At 42.6% G+C, this 20472-nt stretch overlaps 1 protein-coding gene across 3 annotated transcripts; it reads right to left on the bottom strand.

Moving 5' to 3' along the window:
• Nucleotides 1–1445: 1445 nt before the first annotated feature.
• On the bottom strand, nt 1446–20465 carry SASS6 (SAS-6 centriolar assembly protein). Of its 3 annotated transcripts, XR_014221012.1 has the most exons (18): nt 20330–20465; nt 17013–17073; nt 15269–15348; nt 14763–14867; nt 12912–13083; nt 11669–11746; nt 10252–10371; nt 9979–10170; nt 9560–9754; nt 8909–8998; nt 8641–8820; nt 8030–8111; nt 6743–6864; nt 5944–6069; nt 5347–5444; nt 3378–3472; nt 1763–3270; nt 1446–1728 (listed from the first exon to the last, which is right to left on the bottom strand). XR_014221012.1 is itself a non-coding variant. In XM_082227866.1 (17 exons), exons 1-17 carry the CDS (start codon nt 20398–20400, stop codon nt 3182–3184), a joined length of 1956 nt encoding a protein of 651 aa, XP_082083992.1. In that variant the 5' UTR covers nt 20401–20465; the 3' UTR covers nt 1446–3181. The 3 variants fall into 3 exon arrangements, 2 of the variants coding, with proteins under 2 accessions (XP_082083992.1, XP_082083991.1); XM_082227866.1 differs by having other exon boundaries at nt 1446–3270; XM_082227865.1 differs by having other exon boundaries at nt 1446–3270; nt 5347–5441.
• Nucleotides 20466–20472: the final 7 nt, after the last annotated feature.

Genomic DNA, 20472 nt, shown 5'->3' with positions numbered 1-20472 from the left:
TATTCTTTACTACTTAAAGGCATCACCAGCCTATGCTTTGTATGAGACACCAAGAAGAAGTAAACATATTCTATAAGGTGTAGTATCCAATGGTGATACAGCAGAATGGGGAGGAAAATTTGGCAATCCCCTCTTAAATCTGCTTTAGACAGTTGTCGGAGCACTTGGTGAGGGGAGCGATGGAATACTGTAGAAAGAATTCCCTACTGACTAAATAAAAGGGTGTTTTTCGAATTTGGCTCTTGTAAAACTTTTATAGGAGCAAAATGTATCTACATAGCACCAACTGGATTTAGCTGTTAAGATTTCTGCCTTTGTTGATGAATTAATCAACAGTTATTTTCCAGAAGGGAATCTTATTAGGTAATGTAGAGTTTTTTGGCCTTGTCTTCAGCCAGTAATGTCAGTAACAATTTTCTTTATATACAGTTAGTGGAGGAGTTATATGAGTAAGACAGTTTTGAATAAGAACTGTAGAATTGAAACTTTAAATGTTTTTGGTGGGCAGCTCCTCCACTTGAGACAGTAGCGGGAAAGCGCTAGAGTAGTACTGCAAGCACACAACTGGGCATTTATATTTACACCTTTGCTGCAGTTGAATTTTACTGTGGAAAAACTTAACATGTGTAGAATTCTGGAGGTGACTTAGGGGAAAGGCTCATCAGCCTGGCAATCCCTGGTGTTTCCAGTACAGCTGGAAAAAGCTATCTCAAACTCTCAGGGATGGAGCAGTGATCTGACTCAATAAGGCGTTTAAGCTTAAAAATTGACAGTGCTGCTACCTTGCCCTATAACTGGCAGAAAAACTTGCAAAATTTCTTTTCTGGAATACAAGGAGTAGGGCACAAATCAAATGCACTGATGTAAAATCTAAAAATCCTGGTGTCCTTCAAATGAAGGCTAGGCAAATCTTGCCTACTGCACTGGGGTTATCTCCTGTTTCATTCAGAAAGCAAGCTATGGGGCAAAATGTGCAGGTACCTATGAAGTAATTTCTGTGAAGTGAGAATGAGTGTGTTATGCCTACCTTGTATACTTTTCCTGGTACTGAGGAATGCATGCTCTTGCTATTAGCAACAGGTCACAATGCATGAAGGTAAAAAACAGTGTTGTATTGATCTCCCACAATCAGGACCAACAGGATATAACAAAGTTGCTAGAAGTAGCTCTTTCATATTGTGTTTTGCCATGTCCCCACCCCATGGCAGCCCCAGCACTCTCAAAGTTGGAAATGTGCCCACTAGTCCAAAAAAGGTTGGTGACCCATCTTCTATAGCATGGAATATGGGCAGAAGCTGACTTTCTGCAACAGTCTCTTTTTAAGAGCATTCACAATCCTGTGTCATATTTGTTGAGAAGTCAGACCCACGTAAGCCTTTGTAGGATTGTAGCCTTAATACCATGCAACCCTTAGCTTTGTTCGCATCTTCTCTTAAGAGTCAAAATTTATAGATTAATTCCACCAGCAATATTTGTTTCATTTTATTTGAAAATTTACTGAAACGAGCATTTAGATACATGTGAACATGCATTCTGATTAAAAGACAAATGTACAAATTTTACACTGCAAGGAATGATTCTGCCATACATGTTCAAATAATTTGTATTTACACACCTGTAACAATATACAAAAAGCCCGTGTGCTAAAAAAGCAAGCCACTCATAAGTGGGTAACAACCTACTATACTAACCACCTTTAAGAGACTTGAATATCATGACTGCTAATAGCTAAAGAAATGACACTTCAATTTTGAAATCACACATGTAGAGTTCCCATTATAAATCAGTGAGACTGATAAAAAAAATGCTTTGCAAAAATCTTACACTGCTTCTATTTAGAATAGAGAAGTGTAATCACAACCCACTGAGATTAATAGGTCTTGCACTGGGCATTAATCACCCACCATCAAGTATTCTGAAATTCCATAGCTTTTGGGAGAATCAGAATAGTGCTTATATATCTTACTGATTGCAGTAGCAATGTAAAGGCCTCAAAATCATTTTGAAGGATTGCTGATTTTCATTAATTTTACAAAAGTTGTTTGTTATAGGTATGCACCAGTTTTATGTTATATAAGACTTCTTAAATCATGCCACTATACATTGACTGCAACATTTTACAACTTAAAAACTGACATCTTAAGTTTAAAATAATTTGAAAAGCAGCAAAATTATCCTTTGTTCTGATTCAAATGTTGAACAGTTACTTAGAATGTTAAAGTTACTCTGATATACTACAGACCATTAAGATATAAAAAGTTGATATATTTCAAAATTAAATGAAAATAAGAGTTTGCTGTAAGGCTGAACTCACCTGGCAAATCTAATTTAGACTGCTGCATTTTGTATTCAACAACGTCAAGTAATGCCTCCTGAATCCTGGTAAGAACTAGACACGCTTACTATTAGGAATCTTGGTGGATTTTTGCACTGCTCAATGTCCCACTGAAATTAGTGGAACACCACCAAATTACTTATATTTAGGAGCAATGAAAAATAAATTTGCAAGATTGCAAAATAAACCTGGAGGAGCTTATTTACTTTTCTCCCTGTAAAGTTAGGAAAGGTTCAAAACGTTTATAAAGAGTGCCACCATCTGGTCAAATAAGCAACAGACAATCAATATTAAGGTAATTTAGTTTGACATGGTAAGTAGGACATTTTTGCACTTCTGAAAGCCTCCAAAGTGTTGCAAAGAATGAATGGATGAGCTCATCCTTGGTAAAATTTTAATTTAAATGTAACTAGGAGCTGGTAGCGATGACTTGAAGAGTCACAGCTGAAGTGCATAATAACTTTGACAAGCTTTAAAATAAAGAAAAGGCTCCAAGGCTTCAAAGATGAGTTTTTACCTCTGAGGTCCATATCCAAGAAACATGTAGCGCAGAGAATTTAGCCTGGGAGAGAAATTGCAAACCTTTCTTCCCGTCAGTGCACTTTGATAATAATTGATACAAAATTGCTCAATCACTCATTTGGGTCCTTACAATGTTGGAAGTCTTGTTAGGAAATTTCTGTAATTCACATTACAATGTAAGCAGACCAAAAAACTAGCTATTGTTACCTCTCAGTTATTTCATTGCTTACTAAATGAGTTTATGTTAACACTTTACAGGGGAAATAATCCTAAAAAGAATTGCAACTGCTGATAAACTTTTTACCATGGCAAATACGTTGTCCACTATCCAGGGAAGTAAGCAGAGGGTCTGGAAGGTGCTGCAGATTTGGCTGGTATTTGAGTTTTTATCAAGGCAGTTGACTTCAGGTGTCCTAATAATGGGGGAAAAGAATCTTAAATGAACAGCTTCAGAAGATTTCAAAAAGTTTTAGAGCAACTTCTCACATTTTAAGTTTAATGCACATGCATGCTTGCCCACCTGTGTTGTGAGATGTGTTTTGGCTGAGCCTTCGTAAAGGAATGCTGTCTTCTCTTTTCTTCAAATATTTTGCTTCCAATCCCATGTTTTCACCACTAAATCAGAAGGAAGATACTTAATAAGAAAAAAACCATTTCAGTTTGCCACACTCAAAGAATGTTTCTAAGTTCACTAAGCTGGGGTTTCATAAGATCTTCAAATAATACATTTTATGGTCTCCTAAAATACTGCTTTCTTTAGAAGAAGTCAAACTCTCCAGATGGTGCTGGGGACGGTCAGAGTTGTAGTCCAACCTGCTGGCTGGTGCTAATGGGAGTCCCAACAACATATTGAGGGCCACAAGTTAGACATTTCTTCAGGAACACTCAGACATGTAGCCTGTTTCGGACTGCCTTAGTCAAAGTAGCATTTGTATCTTGCCTTTCCACCAAGGAACTAAAGATAAGGTACATGGCTCTTCTATGTTTTATCTACCATAACAAAACAGCCCAGTGAGGTAGATTAGGCTGTGACTGACTAGCCCAAGGTCACCCAGTAAACTTGGCCGAGTTGAGATTTGAACCTGGGTCTCCCCAGCCAGCGTCCAAGGTCTAGGCAACACAACCATGTACATATGCAATAAGCAATCTTTATAGAATTCCTTCAAACCATAACAAGTACAAAATGAAATCTTTAGTCTCAAAGTCTCTGAAAATCTTTAAATGAAGCGAGGTACCAGACTTTGTACGATGAAAGGTAAGCTGTGAAGCTTTGTGTATTCAGCAAATATGATGTCCAACACTGAACAGCGCTTCCTGATATTGACTACTGTTTCACAGAATTCTTCATCAGCGTGGTGGGAGGATATAGAATTGCTTCATAAACCCATCTGATTTCGAATGAATGTATGTAAATATCAAATATCAAATGCTGTGGAACAGTGCACATGTAATAGTGTCCAAGGCCTGGCAGCAGCTTTTGGGTTCTATTCAGATCAAGCCCATTGTCAGGGAGGGGCTACAGCTGGGAAGTCATATTGCTCACTGCTAGAGCATATGCTTTCCATGCAGAAAATCCCTGGTTCAGTTCCTGGGTATTTCCACTTAAAGGGATTAGGTAGCAGCTAATAGTAAAGGCATCTGATGGAGAGCCAGTGCCAGACATAGTAAGTAGATCAATGATTCACATAACGTAGTATTAATTCCGCATAAAGCAGCTATACATCTTTAAGGGAAGTCAGACAATTCCACGAGGGATTCAGCTGATAATTTAAAAGTATGCATATCGAAATGACTGCATGTACGCGGTTTCACCTATACTTTAGATTCAAGCAGCATCACAAAATACTTTTGCATCTTCTCTGAACATCACATTCACTTTCTGGATCCTGCCACTTTTGATATGCCCAGTGTGGCCAGAGGAAAACAGAGCAATGCATCGCCATGTTGCCCTTTAGTCTCTGTCACTCTGTTATGGACGGTTTTTTTGATAGTTATCATAAATGGGTTCAGTCATACCGAATAGCTTCTCCATGAAAAGGAATCTGATGAAAAAGATCAGGCATACCTGTGTATAAAATCCCAAGAGATTTATCTCAAGGGTCGCTTGTGCACATTCCTCCCACTCAAAATTAAAAATAATACTGCTGCTGTTACTCTTGGGGTGTGGGCAGGAGAATACTTTCATTTTTTTTACAATTGGTCATCTAAAACATGTCTGAGGATCCTTTTTCAGTCAAAGGCCACATTCCTTCAGGGATAATATGATGGGAGACACGTTCAGGATGTAGATACCTGCTTCCTTCCTTCCTGCCACCCTTTTCTCTCCCCACATCCTGCAGACTGCCAGCAGAGGGACAATCACTCTTGCCAAAGGACTTTGTGCCATCTATTTTGGCACCCCTTTCCTCTCTTCTGGCAACCTCCACCCATACATAATTAGGCCAGGGCCACCGATGGACCACTCCTCAACTAAAAGCACAAGCACTCACTTCTCTTTATTTGTTGGGTGATTCGTCATCAGAGGAATTCCTGGCTGCGAATCCGAACATCTGTTAATCTCTTGAGGTTGCACATTGAACTGAACCTGCTGGAAACAGAAAATTTTTCACACACTCACATTTCCATTTCTAGGCTTTAATTATACATTAAAGAATGCCAAGAAGACTTACTAAAATCTGGTTCATACGCACAACACTAAAACTTACTTTAAGCCACCAAGGGATAAACCTTAGGCTTCCACACTCCCAGTATTTTGTTGAAATTATAAAGGAGGGCAGTTGTGAAAATTAATTTCACTTTATATACCTGCAAAAAGGAGAGGCTAAGAGATTTCAACAACTTAAGAGGGGAAAGACTTGTTCCTGAGGGATGAGGTTTGCCAAAACAGTGACAGGGTAATTTTTTTGTTCATTAAAAAATATTTGTTTTAGTTCTGCTGCCACAGGTAGCAGTTTCTCCATATGAGAACTTGCAGCTCAGTCCTTGTTACACGTATTCTTAAAGCCTGTATTCTGGGTGTGCAGCACCTTATAATGCTAACGTGGAAAGATGCAATAGAATATAAAATTATATATTTGGGTGCCTGCCTTTTGTCCTGAAGTTTGCTGGTTGATGCTTTTGACAGCCACTGTATCTGGGAAACTTTGAAAAGGCAGCAAAGGAGAGATGGGATAGCCTAGTCCCGAGTTCAAAAATGGAATTCTGCTATCAACCTGCAAAAGAAAATTAAAATTATAAAGCCAGAGCAACAACAGCACACTATTAGTTCCAGAGCTTCTTTCATACCTTTCCCCTTTTTTGTATTTAAAAGCAAACACATCCAAAATTAAACTGTACTAATAATTTATATAGTACTTCATAATTTGTACTGTATTCTTTCCATTTGAAAACAAATTCCTCTATTTGTATCTTAATAGTACAGTGGTGCCCCGCAAGACGAATGCCTCGCAAGATGGAAAACCCGCTAGACGAAAGGGTTTTCCGTTTTGGAGGTGCTTCGCAAAACGAATTTCCTATGGGCTTGCTTCGCAAGACGAAAATGTCTTGTGAGTTCCTGTGGGGTTTTTTTCTCCCCCCCCCTTTTCCCAAGCCGCTAAGCCGCTTATCAGCTGATCCGCTAAGCCGCTGATCCGCTAAACCGCTTATCAGCTGATCCGCTAAGCCCGCTAATAGCGCTAAGCCGCTAATGGGCTTGCTTCGCAAGACGAAAAAACCGCAAGACGAAGAGACTCGCGGAACGGATTCTTTTCGTCTTGCGAGGCACCACTGTAGTGGATATTGGGTATAAGCACTTCCTTCTCTCCCAGTATGTGTAGAAATTAACAGTATAGGAGAAGGAAAGGACCAGAAGGACCATACAAAAATTCTTAAGGACATTACTATTACCATACTGTGAGGTGAAATGCCAGTTCTGGGAGTGGTACCACTAGGACTAGTAGATGTTCCTGACACTTCTTGCTTCCTCGTCATCTGAATTTCATTCAGCTGCTTGTTTAGCCATGTGATGACTACAAAGAAAAAATGTGCACCAAGTATTTCACTTTTTAGGACTTTTATCTGCTGTTTTAAATCTAAACCATAGCTCAGTATACTGCTGGACAGCCATACATACCGTATTTTTCGCCCTATAGGACGCACTTTTCCCCCTCCAAAAATGAAGGGGAAATGTGTGTGCGTCCTATGGGGCGAATGCAGGCTTTCGCTGAAGCCTGGAGAGCGAGAGGGGTCGGTGTGCACCGACCCCTCTCACTCTCCAGGCTTCAGGAAGCTCTGTGCAACCTTTGGGAGACCGGCGCGACTTCGCGCCGGTCTCCCAAGGGTTGCGCAGAGCTGCCTGCATTCTGAAGCCTGGGGCGTGCTGAAGAGTGCGCCTGGGCTTCATGCACCTCTCTGCAACCCTAGGGAGCCCGGCGGGAAGTCGCGCCGGTCTCCCAAGGGTTGCGCAGAGCTGCCTGCATTCCCGGGCTTCGCGCAGCTCTGCGCAACCCTAGGGAGCCTGGCGCGACTTCCCACCGGGCTCCCTAGGCTTGCAGATAGCAGGCTGTTCTGGAGGCTGGGGTCGGGGGAAGTTCGGGCTTCCCCCGCGCCAGCCCCGCGCCTGGGGGGGGGAATAATTTTTTTACCCCCCCCAAATAAAACTAGGTGCGCCCTATGGGGCGAAAAATACGGTGAATAATTCACAGTGCTATCTTATGAATGTCTACACTGAAGTCAGTCCATCAAATTCAACATGCTTGGGTGTAGGACCGCAGCCTCAGTTTTGTCATATATTAAATTAGGGACTGAGAAACTTAGTCAGTACTCTGTGATAGCCTTACACGATAGATGGGAAATGGGGAAATTACATTCAGGAATTATTTATTAAAAATTTAAATTACATAATGAAGTTGCAGAAGAGAGAAGGAAACAAAAGGGGAGGAATAAATATGGCAGCCCCAGAAATTCTTCTTTAGGTTTCAGCTGCCAAACAGGATTCTTAGTCTTTGCACAGTAATATTTACATGCTTGCACTTCCTTAACAGAAAGCTGATCAACTGCCACATATCTAAGAACATGGAATTTGTAGACCCACGAAAGTGAGATTACGTCTCAAACCAGCTTCAGTTGTTAGGCTCTGAAAAGTTGATAGGATTAGATATTAGTGGCTAATGCAAGAATCTCATATACACACACCGTTTTCATTGGTTTTGAGAAGATGCTTGCTTTCCTCCAGCTTCTGTACTGTAGCTTCCAATTGTTCCTGCAACTTGCACACCTGAAATGTTTTAACACAGGGGTCAGCAAACTCTTTCAGCAGGGGGCCAGTCCACTGTCCCTCAGACCTTGTGGGTGGCTAGACTATTTTTTTTTTGGGGGGGGTGAACGAATTCCTATGCCCCACAAATATCCCAGAGGTGCATTTTAAATAAAAGGACACATTCTACTCATGTAAAAACATGCTAATTCCCAGACTGTCCACAGGTTGATTTAGAAAGTGATTGGGCCAGATCCGACCCCCGGGCCTTAGTTGGCCTATCTTTTGTTTTAACACTATCAGTCCATAGCAGTTTAACTGGCAGCACCAAAACTTACTTTAAAAGCAAAGTGTATTAAGTCTATTGAAAAGCTCATACTGACGATATTTCCACCACACCATAGAATTAGTCTGCCAATCCTATGTACAGGGATTATGCAAAATGATTCAAGGCAGAGACCTAGCATGAACTGACATAGCATGAGTTTAAAGTTAAGCATCTTTTTAAAAAAAACACACTTACTGGATAGAAACCTGACCCTTAAGTTACCTCTTGCTCTTTTGCTCGGAGAGAACTTTCTGCTTCCTGTAGATCCTTTTGTTCTTTCTGCAGTTTTTCTTCTTTTTCAGCCAAGAGTTTTTCTTGTTGAATTGTTACTGTATTTTTCAGCTTCAGTTTGCTCATTAGAGTCTTTACATCGCCTTGCAATTTCTTTATTATCTCATTGGCCTAATAAACAACCGCATAATTTTAAATTAAGAACACCTGAAGTCAAATAAGCATCATCAAGAAGGTCAATAACGTGTTTTGAACAAACCTTAAGGAGTTCAGATGATAGTGACTTTAGTGTTGTTTCCAGATTTCCTATTTGAATTTGTTTCTTTTCTATATTTTTTTCCAGGTTTACCTTTTAAAAGAGCATATAATAGTATTAGGGAGGTTTTGTTTTGCCAAGAAATATTCACATGGATCTGTTGCATAAAGTAACAAGAACACTAGTTCTGAAATTCCTATTCTGTAATGTAAAATGCTAGCAATTTCTGAAAAGCCTATCACATCCAAAAATGCTTATTTATATTACTATAGATACTACAGCATGGTGAAATGTATAACTTTTTAAAAAGTCAATACATTGTCGTATTGCCTACACTTTCTAAATATAGCCATAATCCAGAGAACTACATAACTATCTGTGTGTGCCCAGCAGCTTTTAAATTTGTTTCTCTAATGGGAATGTTCCATGTCACACAGCACACTATTTTTAAAACTTAAAAGGAATTTCAAGGGCATATTGAGGAACACAACACTTATGTTGTATCAAATAGGAAGTAAAGTAGATAGGGCATGAGGAACCCCTGCTGTGCACCGATAAGCAGCTTTTTGGATTGTAGCTCATGTTCTTTCATTTCAGCATTCAGTTCTCCATAAATTAAAGTACTGCTGCATTCTAGAAAGTAAAATTAAGAACCTTTTGCTCATGTGTTGCATCCGATACTTCTTTTGCCCTAGTAACCAGATCCTCCTTGCTTTTGACCTCCTGTTCTAAAACAGCAACTCGAGTCTGCAGCTGATTTACTAGTTTTTCCTTTTCATGGCATTCAGCATCTAGGGTAGCATTCTCTCGTCGTAGAGACAGAACTTCCTGGTTTGCTCTCTGGCATTCCTATGTGGTTGAAGAAATATTTTACAAGCATTTTAACAAAAATGTTGCTGGCAAAAATTCATGCTTTGTTTCATGCTTGACAGAAGTTAAGCATATTCTATAAAAACAAAACAAAAAAACTTGTTTTCAATACATAACTGGCAATATTTAGTATATTTGTATGAGTGACTGGAAACTATCAAATTGTCTCCCAACGTAGATCTTAATAGGTGAATATTACTTACATCTTCTATGCCAGACAATTTCGCTTTAAGTTCTCTGACTGTCGAATCGCCTTTGTATCTCCTTTCCATTAGCTCCTTGTTGACATTTTCCAATTCCTTCAATCTATTCTGCAGCTGCTGCACTGTTTTCTGATGAAAGCTTTCCAGATCCCTTTTCTGTTGCTCATTCTGTTGTTGATATTGTGCTTGTGCCTGCAAAGAAAAGCAATTACTTGAGCAACTACTAAAGGCATAAGGATTCTGCTAGATGTATATAGGCTTCTCTTTACACACCTGCAGAGCTTTCTCCTTCTCATTTGTCAGTTCCTGGGTATATTTGTTGGTTAGAGATGCTGTTTTGGATGCCAACTCATTTCTCAGCTTGTCCAATTCCCTGCTCTTTTCCGACAAGCTCTAAATATGAGAAAATAAAAATAGTAAGATGGTCAACTTGCATGTAATTGAAGGGTTTTAATCAATACTGTGCCAGTGCTTTATAAAATGGTTACAGGGCTTGCCGATCGAAAGGTCGGCGGTTCGAATCCCCGCGGCGGGGTGCGCTCCCGCTGCTCGGTCCCAGCGCCTGCCCACCTAGCAGTTCGAAAGCACCCCTGGGGGCAAGTAGATAAATAGGTACCGCTTACCAGCGGGAAGGTAAACGGCGTTCCGTGTGCGGCTCTGGCTCGCCAGAGCAGCGTTGTCACGCTGGCCACGTGACCCGGAAGTGTCCCCGGATAGCGCTGGCCCCCGGCCAATAGATGTGAGATGGGCGCACAAACCCCAGAGTCTGTCAAGACTGGCCCGTTCGGGCAGGGGTACCTTTACCTTTACCTATAGCACCTTAAACACTTAAACTTAAGCGTAGTATGAGCTTTTAAAGCTGAGCCTACCCTAACCTCACGTGCATCTGATGAAACAGGCTTTTGCCTATTTTAGCACAAGCTGCAATAAGTTTGTTACACTTCAAGGAGCCAGAGAACTCTTCAGCCATCTAATGCAACTATTCTTAAATCATTTCCTCTCCTCCTGTACTGAATTCTCTGCAAGAAGGCATATCACAGATCCTAAATTTAGACACAGTATTTATACAATGAATTCAATCAAATAGAGAGAATAATCTTCATTTTCTGTTAATCCCACCCCTCAAAACACAATTTCATGGGGAGCCTTTGGGCTCATTCTCTTAGCCCCGACACCTTAGTGCAACAAATTGAATTGCATGTTCTTTCCCTGCCCTGCCCACACTTCTAATTCCCCCTTCCCTCTGTTGTTTTGCTATGTCTGACTTTGATTTGAGTGCCCCTTGGGGTAAGGATCTGTCAGACTTTCTCTCTCTAAAGGGTCAGGTACAAAAAGATCATTAAGTAAACACAATACAGTAATTAAATAATAGGAGTCAAACACTGCTCAAGCAGACTTTGATTTGTGCAATGGGTTCCTATCCTCTCTGCAGCCCCCCAACGTACTCCAAAAATCTGTTCCAGAGGGGTTGTCATTTTAAGGACATGCAGGGGGGAGCGTAAAGAATCAGAGAATTGCAGAGGGCCATATAGTCCAAAGCAGGAATCTCAACTAGAGGAAGGTGATGCCCCAGTGCTTACAGTGGAAGTTTTGCTCACACACTGATAACATTGTATACAAACCAACACAGGGTGGGTTTTTTTAACATTAATTTTCTACCAATTGACCCACAGTGGAATTCTGCTCTTACCTGCTGGGCATAGTCCAGCTGTCTTGTAAGGTCCTCGTCTGTTTTTCTAAGTTTCTGTTCCAGCAGCAATTTTTCTTCCTAGGTACAGTTGACAGCTTTGTCGGTCAATGCAACCCTTTCCAGTTCTTGAAATCATTAAACCTACAATCCTAAACACTCTCACTTGGAATCAAGTCCTACTGGACACAGGGAGATTACTTCTGAGTAAAAATGCGTAGGACTGCACTGCTATTCAGCACATCAGATACAAACTCACTCCTGTTACAGGAGTTGGGCTACTTAACTATTAGGTGCCTTTCCATAGGCCTAATTCTGAAAGATACACTGGCCTCATTTGCATATCACATTAAACCATAGTTAAAATGAAGTATGGTTTAATGTGAATGAACAGCATGTTGATGCACACTGCTGAACTCACAAGTGCTTTGCTTTTATTCCGCTGCGCTACAAACACAGGCCTGAGGCTTCTTTCCCTCAAACAAATCACGAGTGGTAAGCCAAGAACAAACCTTGGATTCAATTCATAGTTTGGCTGGAGAGAAACAAACCAAAACCCAAGTCCAGATGACGATAAGCCAGAACGTAACTTGTTCCTGGCAGTGCAGCAGCAGCACCAGCAATTTCACATTAAACTGTACTTTACAGTGGTGCCTCGCAAGACGAAATTAATTCGTTCCGCGAGTTTTGTCGTCTTGCGATTTTTTTCGTCTTGCGAAGCACGGTGTCGGGAAAGTTTTGGAAAAGCTTCAAAAATCACCAAAGTCTTTAAAAACCTCAAAAAAGGCTACCACACCGCGTTCTATGAGTTGCTCCTCGAAGTCAAGTCGCAACTGTATTAACGGTGTTAAGAAAAAGGAAACAAACTTGCAAGACGTTTCCGTCTTGCGAAGCAAACCCATAGGGAAAATCGTCTTGCAAAGCAGCTCAAAAAACAAAAAACCCTTTCGTCTAGCGAGTTTTTTGTCTTGCGAGGCATTCGTCTTGCGAGGTACCACTGTATTTTGACATTGGTTTAATGTGATGTGTGAACTTTCAACTGTAAAATATAAAAAACTTATGTCAAGGTGGCCTTGTTACACCACTGTCACGAAAAGAAAAGCAGAGTATGCCAGACCACACAGCAGGACACACCCCACAACTTTATATTTTGCCTCCTCATTTAGACAAAGTGACCAAAGCTAGTCACTATACCAAAAGATCCAAAAATGTAACCCAAACCATACAGCTGAAATCTTAGTTTTACCTTAACACATTTCAAACAGGTTGCCAGAAACTTCTTGATTTCTGCATCATTTCCTGGTAGGAATTTCAGTGATAAGTGGGTGAGGTGTTTAAATGGGTTTGTCTCAACCACATTTAAAAAAGCAGGAGTGTGATCTAAATTAGGGCCCGATGAAACCAGGTGCAGTAAAAACCTAAAAAAGAATAAGAACACATTAAAAATGACTTGCTAGCTGGGTCTCTCAGCACATGATGCACATATCCTTATGGAAGGGTAGGCTGGTACAAAGGAAATAACTCTTCCAACTCCACTGATATCCAACTGGTGTGTTAATCCACCAATCATTACAAATACTGGCTACTTCCTCTGCCCACTGGTAGAAGTGTGGATCAATGCAGGTGCAACAACCTTTTCCTAAGCAGTCTGCAAGCCTTCTTTAAAAAGCCAGCAACAATCATTTGGAAGTAGCTCATGAAAAGGCAAAGGAAATGGAATAAGGAAGTAGCTGGTGGGGGGGGGGAGGCACAATGCACTATAACAGAGTATTAGATGGACTGGGCAGAGTTTGTACTTTGCCTCTAACTCTATTGCAGAAGGAGGTATGTGTTCTCCATTTAAAGGGTGTCAATAACCCCAACTAGCACTCCTAGAGCCAAGTCAAAGCAAAATATAATTGATAGATTTATATGGAATAATTCAACATGGAACTAAGCAGATTGCGCTGGCAGCACAAACATTTCTCCTTGCCTAATACAGTGGTACCTCTGGATGCGAACAGGATCCGTTCTGGAGACCTGTTCGCATCCAGAGCAGAATGCAACCCGCAGATGCGGGTTGCGATTCGCCACTTCTGCGCATGACGTCATTGAGAGTCTTTGCATGCACAAGCAGCGAAACCCAGAAGTAATGTGTTCCGTTACTTGCGGGTTGCCACAGAGCGCAACCCGAAAACGCTCAACCTGAAGCAACTTTAACCCGAGTCATGACTACCTCACCCTTCTGGCTGGGTTTCCCCAGCCACTCTGTGCGGCTTCCAGCAAAAGATTAGGAATACATTAAAACATCAGTCATTAAAAACTTCCCTAAACACGGCTGCCTGCAGATGACTTCTAAATGTCATTAAGTAAAGGTAAAGGGACCCCTGATCGTTAAGTCCAGTCGTGGACGTCTCTGGGGTTGTGGCGTTCATCTCGCTTTACTGGCTGAGGGAGCTGGCGTACAGCTTCCGGGTCATGTGGCCAGCATGACTAAGCCGCTTCTGGCAAACCAGAGCAGCACACGGAAACACCGTTTACCTTCCCACTGGAGCGGTACCTATTTATCTACTTGCACTTGGTGTGCTTTTGAACTGCTAGGTGGGCAGGAGCTGGGACCGAACAACGGGAGCTCACCCTGTCGCGGGGATTCGAACCCCCGACCTTCCAAACTGCTGGAAGGCCCTTGGCGCTGGACCTCAGCGTCCGCGCAGAACAATGGGGGTGGAGATGCTCCTTCAGGTATACTGGGCCAAGGCTGTTTAGGGCTTTAAAGGTCAGCACCAACACTTTGAATTGTGCTTGGAACAATGGGACAGTCAGCTCTCTCCTCCTCCAGCTCACTGTTCTAGCAGATCTCCTGCCCCCTCCCCATGTCAATTTGGGAGAGGGCATGGGGACAGGAGAGTGGGTAAGCCCACTTGTGCAGGCTTCCATTGGCTGAATTCTGCCCATAGGTTTTGCATTGCCCATTTTTGTTGTTACCGAACGTGAGATTTCAAATGGTGTTAATAAAATAAATAAGTGCTTTAGACACAATCAGTCTCCTTGAATCCTACTTTTGTTGTTTGAATTACTTGTTTTAAAGAAAACAGTCTACTGCTTACGCGTTACTAACCTTGGGATGTCTTTATTTTGTTCTTGGATACAATGTTGAAGGAGGTCTATAAATCGTTGAGGAAAAGCAGAAAAATCTACCAGAAGACTCTGCTGGAGTTTTAAACTATATAAAAAGAAAAGGTATAATAAGTATGTATTCCTATAGACTATTTGTTACTAAAATCATAGAATTGTAGAGTTGGAAAGGACCTTGAGGCTCATCTGGTCCAACACCCTGCAATATAGGAATCTTAATTAGATCATACATGGCAGATGACCATCCAACCTCTGCTTAAAAACCTCCAAGGAAGGAGAGTCCAACAGGTCTTGTGGGAGTCTGTTCCACTGTCAAACAGCTCTTAGTGTCAGAAAGTTATTCTTGATGTTTAGTTGGAATCTCCTTTTTCCTTCTGAGATATGCAAGTCATTAGGTACATAGGAACAATGTTCATAATATTCATTAGCTAAAACGCAGCTTCCCAAACTTTTATCTAAGTATTTTCTAATCAGAGCTTGGTAACTTACCTTTGAAAATCTTCCTCAGAAATAACAAGATTGTATAGAAAGAAGGGGTCGGAATCCTCAGTTAGACGAACAACTAAATCCTAGAAGACAATAGTTTGGAGAAATTTATTACAGCTTCACAATTCTTTCGGAGTCACGCATTCAGTGGCTTTGTCTGCACACTGCACTATATGTAACAGTTTGTTTTAACTATGGATTGTGTCAGGAAACTGACATCAGAGCAACAGGCAAAGGCTCTCCGATTCTGCAGGGGAAGGTACAAGCACTAGGGGGAGACGCAGCTTGATGGAGGGGGAAGGAAATCAGCTCTCCGATTCTGCAGGGGAAGGTACAAGCACTAGGGGGAGACGCAGCTTGATGGAGGGAGAAGGAAATCAGCGTAACACCAAGGATCCAGGAGAGCAAATGGGAGAAGAGGTGGAAGGGCTCCGGGATTCTTCCTTGGAAGTCAGTGAGGAGAGCCCTGGTCCTCCACTACCCACGCCCTCCCTGCGCAGAAGACTCCTGCGCAATGAGAGGCGGAGACGATTGGGAGTCAAACAACTCTTATGCTGGCAACGTTTTAAGAAACGCCCACAGACAGACTCTGCGAGCGACTGAGGCAGCCACGCTGAGATGGGCTGTGCAGTCAGGACGGTTTAACCCAGGCAGCCAAGCTCCAAAAGGGGACAGTTTACGCACGAGTAACTCCAAACCACTACAGATTGTTTTCAATTTATTTAAATACTTCCATATCCCCTTTGATTAAGAAAAAAATTTCAAGGTGGTTCACAATCAAACATACAATAAAATACAATAAAAACAATAAATTCAGGAACAAAAAAAGTTAAGAAAAAATCAATATGCTGATATTAATGGTTAGCAAAAACCTGAAGTAGTAGTATGTTTTTAGCAACCACTGCTAACCAAGAGTAGGTGTTTGCCTTATCTCAAGGAAGACTGTTTCACTGGCAGGGTACCACAACAAAAAGGCCTTTTTCTTGGCTGTCACAAGATGAGCTGCAAACCTAGTAACAAACCTGGGTTACCACTCATAATTTGTCTGGAGAAAGACAAATAACAAGGCTGAGTTTAGATTGCATGCTAAGCAAAACCATGGCTTAACTGACAGAAGGAAGAGGACAGAGGGAGGAACAAAGTGCACACAGTCCAATCTCCAGCAGTCTGCTTGTTCATCCTAAACCATTGTTCAGCTTAGCATTACATGCAAACCAGCTCAAGGTAGTAACAAAGTAGAAAACAATCCACGGGTACTCTGCTAGGCTTGGACATTCAAACAAACCATGCCTTAGTGTTACCCATGCATCTTGTAACTGTTGAATGCATCTATACAACAGATGATACCACAGCACAATAACATAGAAATAATAACCCCCAAAACAATGCTTATTCATAATGTTCCACAAGAAACTGTACAGCAGTGCCTACAAGAAGGATGGGGACTTGTGGACCTCCATATATTGTTGGACTACATCATCCCTGTCCATTGTCCATGCCCCAGCCTTTAGGGCATTGTTTATACTTAGGAAATGTCTCAGGAAACACAGTGTGTGTTTGGGGGGGGGGGGGAAAGACTACTAATCCCCAGAAATCTATTACTTCTTACAAGGCTACTGTTCATGGAATCAAATCTGTTTGGTGCTAGCTGTTTTATCGATGAGTCTACTTTGTGTTAGTAAACATGATCATATGAAAAAGCAACTAAAGGAGTGCAAAACCAACACATGACAAGCAAAGTACAAACCTTTCTATGAATGGGATTTGTTGTTGATTGCAGCTCAATATTTACACGAACGTTTATTCGCCTGCAAAACAGACATGTGATTCCATCTTTATTCTTCATTTTACTAAATGAAATATTTTGTACTTCAGGTAAAATTGCTATCTAAACCATTCATTTATACACACATCACTAATCCTAAAACCAATCCACTAATATGGAGTGGTATGCAACCAAGTTTTACTTACAGTAGACACATTGAAATTAATGGACTTTACAGTCATTTTTGTTACTTTCAATGGGTTTACTCTAAGTGAACCTTAGTTTCATACCACCCATTGTTTAGTTAATAACAACAAGCCCACTCATTGAGTGTGGATCCTTATGAAGCCAAAACAGTACAAGTTATTAGCAGGCTACATATAATTTCCAATAGGGATGTGGGGAGGGGGGCGACTCAAAACAGCCCAATGCAGATTGTGCATGATCAGTGAGCACAAGATGCCAAGCAACTGTTGCAGCAGCAGTGACGGTGAGGAGTGGTACCTTGGTTTACTAACTTAATCCGTTCCGGAAGTCCGTTCTTAAACCAAAGCGTTCTTAAACCAAGGTGTGTTTTCCCATAGTTGCGGGGACTCAATTTACAAATGGAACACATTCAGCAGAAAGCGGAACATGTTCTGCTTCCAAGGCAAAGTTCACAAACCAAAACACCTACTTCCGGGTTTGCAGCGTTCTTAATCCAAGTTGTTCATAAACTAATCTGTTCTTAAACCAAGGAACCACTGAATCCTGGAAAATGACAAGGCTGACTAGAATCCTGAACACAAGCACTCCACACTACAGCATTGTTACAGGTTCCATTTGTATAGACAATTTGCAGCACAAATGAGAAATAAACAGAAACTTACTAAGTCATGCTTGTTGCGTGCAATTCATTCTAAAATCTAAATTGATTAGTGCATTATCCCGTTTTTACCGTATTTTTCGCCCTATAGGACGCACTTTTCCCCCTCCAAAAATGAAGGGGAAATGTGTGTGCGTCCTATGGGGCGAATGCAGGCTTTTGCTGAAGCCTGGAGAGCGAGAGGGGTCGGTGCGCACCAACCCCTCTCGCTCTCCAGGCTTCAGGAGAGCCCCACCGCCAGACCCACAAGCTCGGGGGACAGCGGGGAGGCGCAACGCGCCTTTCCCGCTGTCCCCCGACTTGGTTAGAAGGCTGGCGGGGGGAGAAGCCTGCTCCTCCCCGTCGCCAGCCCCGCAAACTGGGGGACAGCGGGAGGCGCAGCACGCCTTTCCTGCTGTCCCCCGACTTGGTTAGAAGGCTGGCGGGGGGGGAGAAGCCTGCTCCTCACCGTCGCCAGCCCCGCAAACTCGGGAGACAGCGGGAGAGGCGCAGCGCAGCGAAAAATACGGTAATTCTAAAATGCTGTAACAAAATACTGATTCCATATAATATAGGCCAAAAAGGGCAGGGGGTGGGGGAGCTCTATCTATTCAAAAAATAGTTTGCACCAAGTTGCACAGCATTCTTAAAAATTATGGGCTTCCTGCACTTAATGACTCAGTAACAGTGTGATTTTTACTATGTATGTTTCCTTGGAACTTAAGTCCTATTGTATTGAACAGGACTTGCTTCCTAGCAATAGATTTTTAGAATTGCAACGGGACTTACTTTTAAGCAAGCAAGCAAGCAAGCATGGCTCAAATTTTGAGCTCCACCAAGTTCAAATGCAGGTGTGCTCAAGTTTGAAAGGCCCTCGGAGCTGGACCTCAGTGTCCGGGCTGAACGATGTCGGTGGAGATGCTCCTTCAGGTACATTGGGCCGAGGCCGTTTAGGGCTTTAAAGGTCAGCACCCAGCACTTTGCATTGCGCTCGGAAACGTACGTATTCTATTTACAAGCCAATAAAAAATACTTAACTAAAAGTAGAAAGCATCAAAAGATTTTGACAGATTTTTGTGAGAATTCGGGGTCGAAATGAAGTAATTTAAAACAACTGTTGTCTGGACGGTTTCATTCCCCATCTGCTAGACAGAGGATGATGACAGGTGGGGAGTGTCCTACCCCCCCCCCAAAAAAAACAAATCCTGGCTACGCCCATGCTCACAACCCTGTTAAAAGGTGCCAGTCTATATGCTCAAGGTTACCTTTATATGCTTTAAAGTCTATATGCTCTAAAGTCTATATGCTCATGGTTACCTTTGCATGTATTTGCATACACACACACACAGAGAGAGAGGGAGACGGATTTAGGTTTGATGAGACCCTAAGCTACTGAAAGTACTGTAATGGGGCCCTTTATATGTCCAGCTGTCCTTTGTCAACAACAAATTGTCGCTGTTGTCTTGAATATATGCTATACGGTAATTTATGGACCTGGTCCATGGGGTCACAAAGAGTCGGACACGACTAAACAACATATTTATGGACCTAATAGGTATCTAAAGCCATTTGCGCATAACAAAATATGTACTTTATCAAAGCAATTGATACTAGAAATGGGCAAACCAGTGATATTTTAGAGAGCAGGCTAGCAGGTGGGGCCCATTACTTACATCGTAGGCGCCTACACTGTTGTTGCTGTATGTAGGTTTTATTTTATTTGTTTTTTATCTTATATTCTGGAAATGTATACCCAGGTGTTTTTTCCTTTAATTTTTTTGGTACCCCCAAGAGAGTGGGGCCCTAAGCTATAGCTTGTTTAGCTTATACCTAAATCCGGCACAACACACACAAAATGATGGCGCCAACATGCTGGGAAGGGGATGAATTTGGGCAAAAGACCCCTAAGGCTCAGGTGCGGCGCCTGGCTCCTCCTCCCCACTGAACTCCCCACTGGACCACAAACACACGCAGGTTCCCGAGTCCGTTGCTCCCGAGCCTCGCAGCGCTTTAACACCCGCAACGCACATTTACCTGCAACCTCGAAAGAGGATTGTTTGAAAAGCGTGACACGCGTCTTCCCAGCCCGCCAGAGTTCGTGTTACGACCAGTCTCGGAAAAAGCCCCCCCAAAACTTGATAAACCCCCTCAAAAGCGGCTAAACTATAGAAACCCGCAGCTTTCCTGTTTCAAAAGGGCCCGAGGGTCTTGCGCTGGAGAAGTGGGGGGGGCAAGCAGCCGGTCCCCCCCCCACACCCCAACAGCTGAAAGGCCCCTCCGTCTCCCCGGGTCCCGCCAGGGGACGAGCCAACCGCCCGCCTGCTGCGACGGACATAGGGCGGCCCTTCAAGCAATGGAGGGAGTGGGGAGAAGAAAGCCCCCCCCCCGTAGGCCATTGTGAGGGGAGACACGGGAAACGTCTCCCTTCGCGGGGAAGCCGCGCCTCGCCGCTCACCTCTCCTCGCAGCCCTGGCACTTGGCCTGCACCGGCACCAACTGACTGAACAGGCTCTCGGCGGCCGCCATCTTGCGCTTTGAGTTTGGCGCCGGCCTCCCGCGGGGGGCGGAGAAAAGAGGGAAGGAGGCCTCTCGGGGACG

Source organism: Podarcis vaucheri (genome assembly GCF_965113315.1).
Source record: "Podarcis vaucheri genome assembly, chromosome: 6".
NCBI lineage: Eukaryota > Metazoa > Chordata > Lepidosauria > Squamata > Lacertidae > Podarcis > Podarcis vaucheri.
Note: the sequence above shows the minus strand (reverse complement) of the source record. Positions and strands in the feature narration are given on the sequence as shown.

Excerpts from the sequence above, each read along its gene's own strand:
- SASS6 (XM_082227866.1), bottom strand. The coding sequence starts at position 20,400 with ATGGCGGCCGCCGAGAGCCTGTTCAGTCAGTTGGTGCCGGTGCAGGCC. Across the intron at positions 13,084-14,762 it reads CAAAATAAAGACATCCCAAG|GTTTTTACTGCACCTGGTTT; the intron begins GTTAGTAACGCG and ends ATTCTTTTTTAG. Across the intron at positions 10,171-10,251 it reads AGAAGGAGAAAGCTCTGCAG|GCACAAGCACAATATCAACA; the intron begins GTGTGTAAAGAG and ends TTTTCTTTGCAG.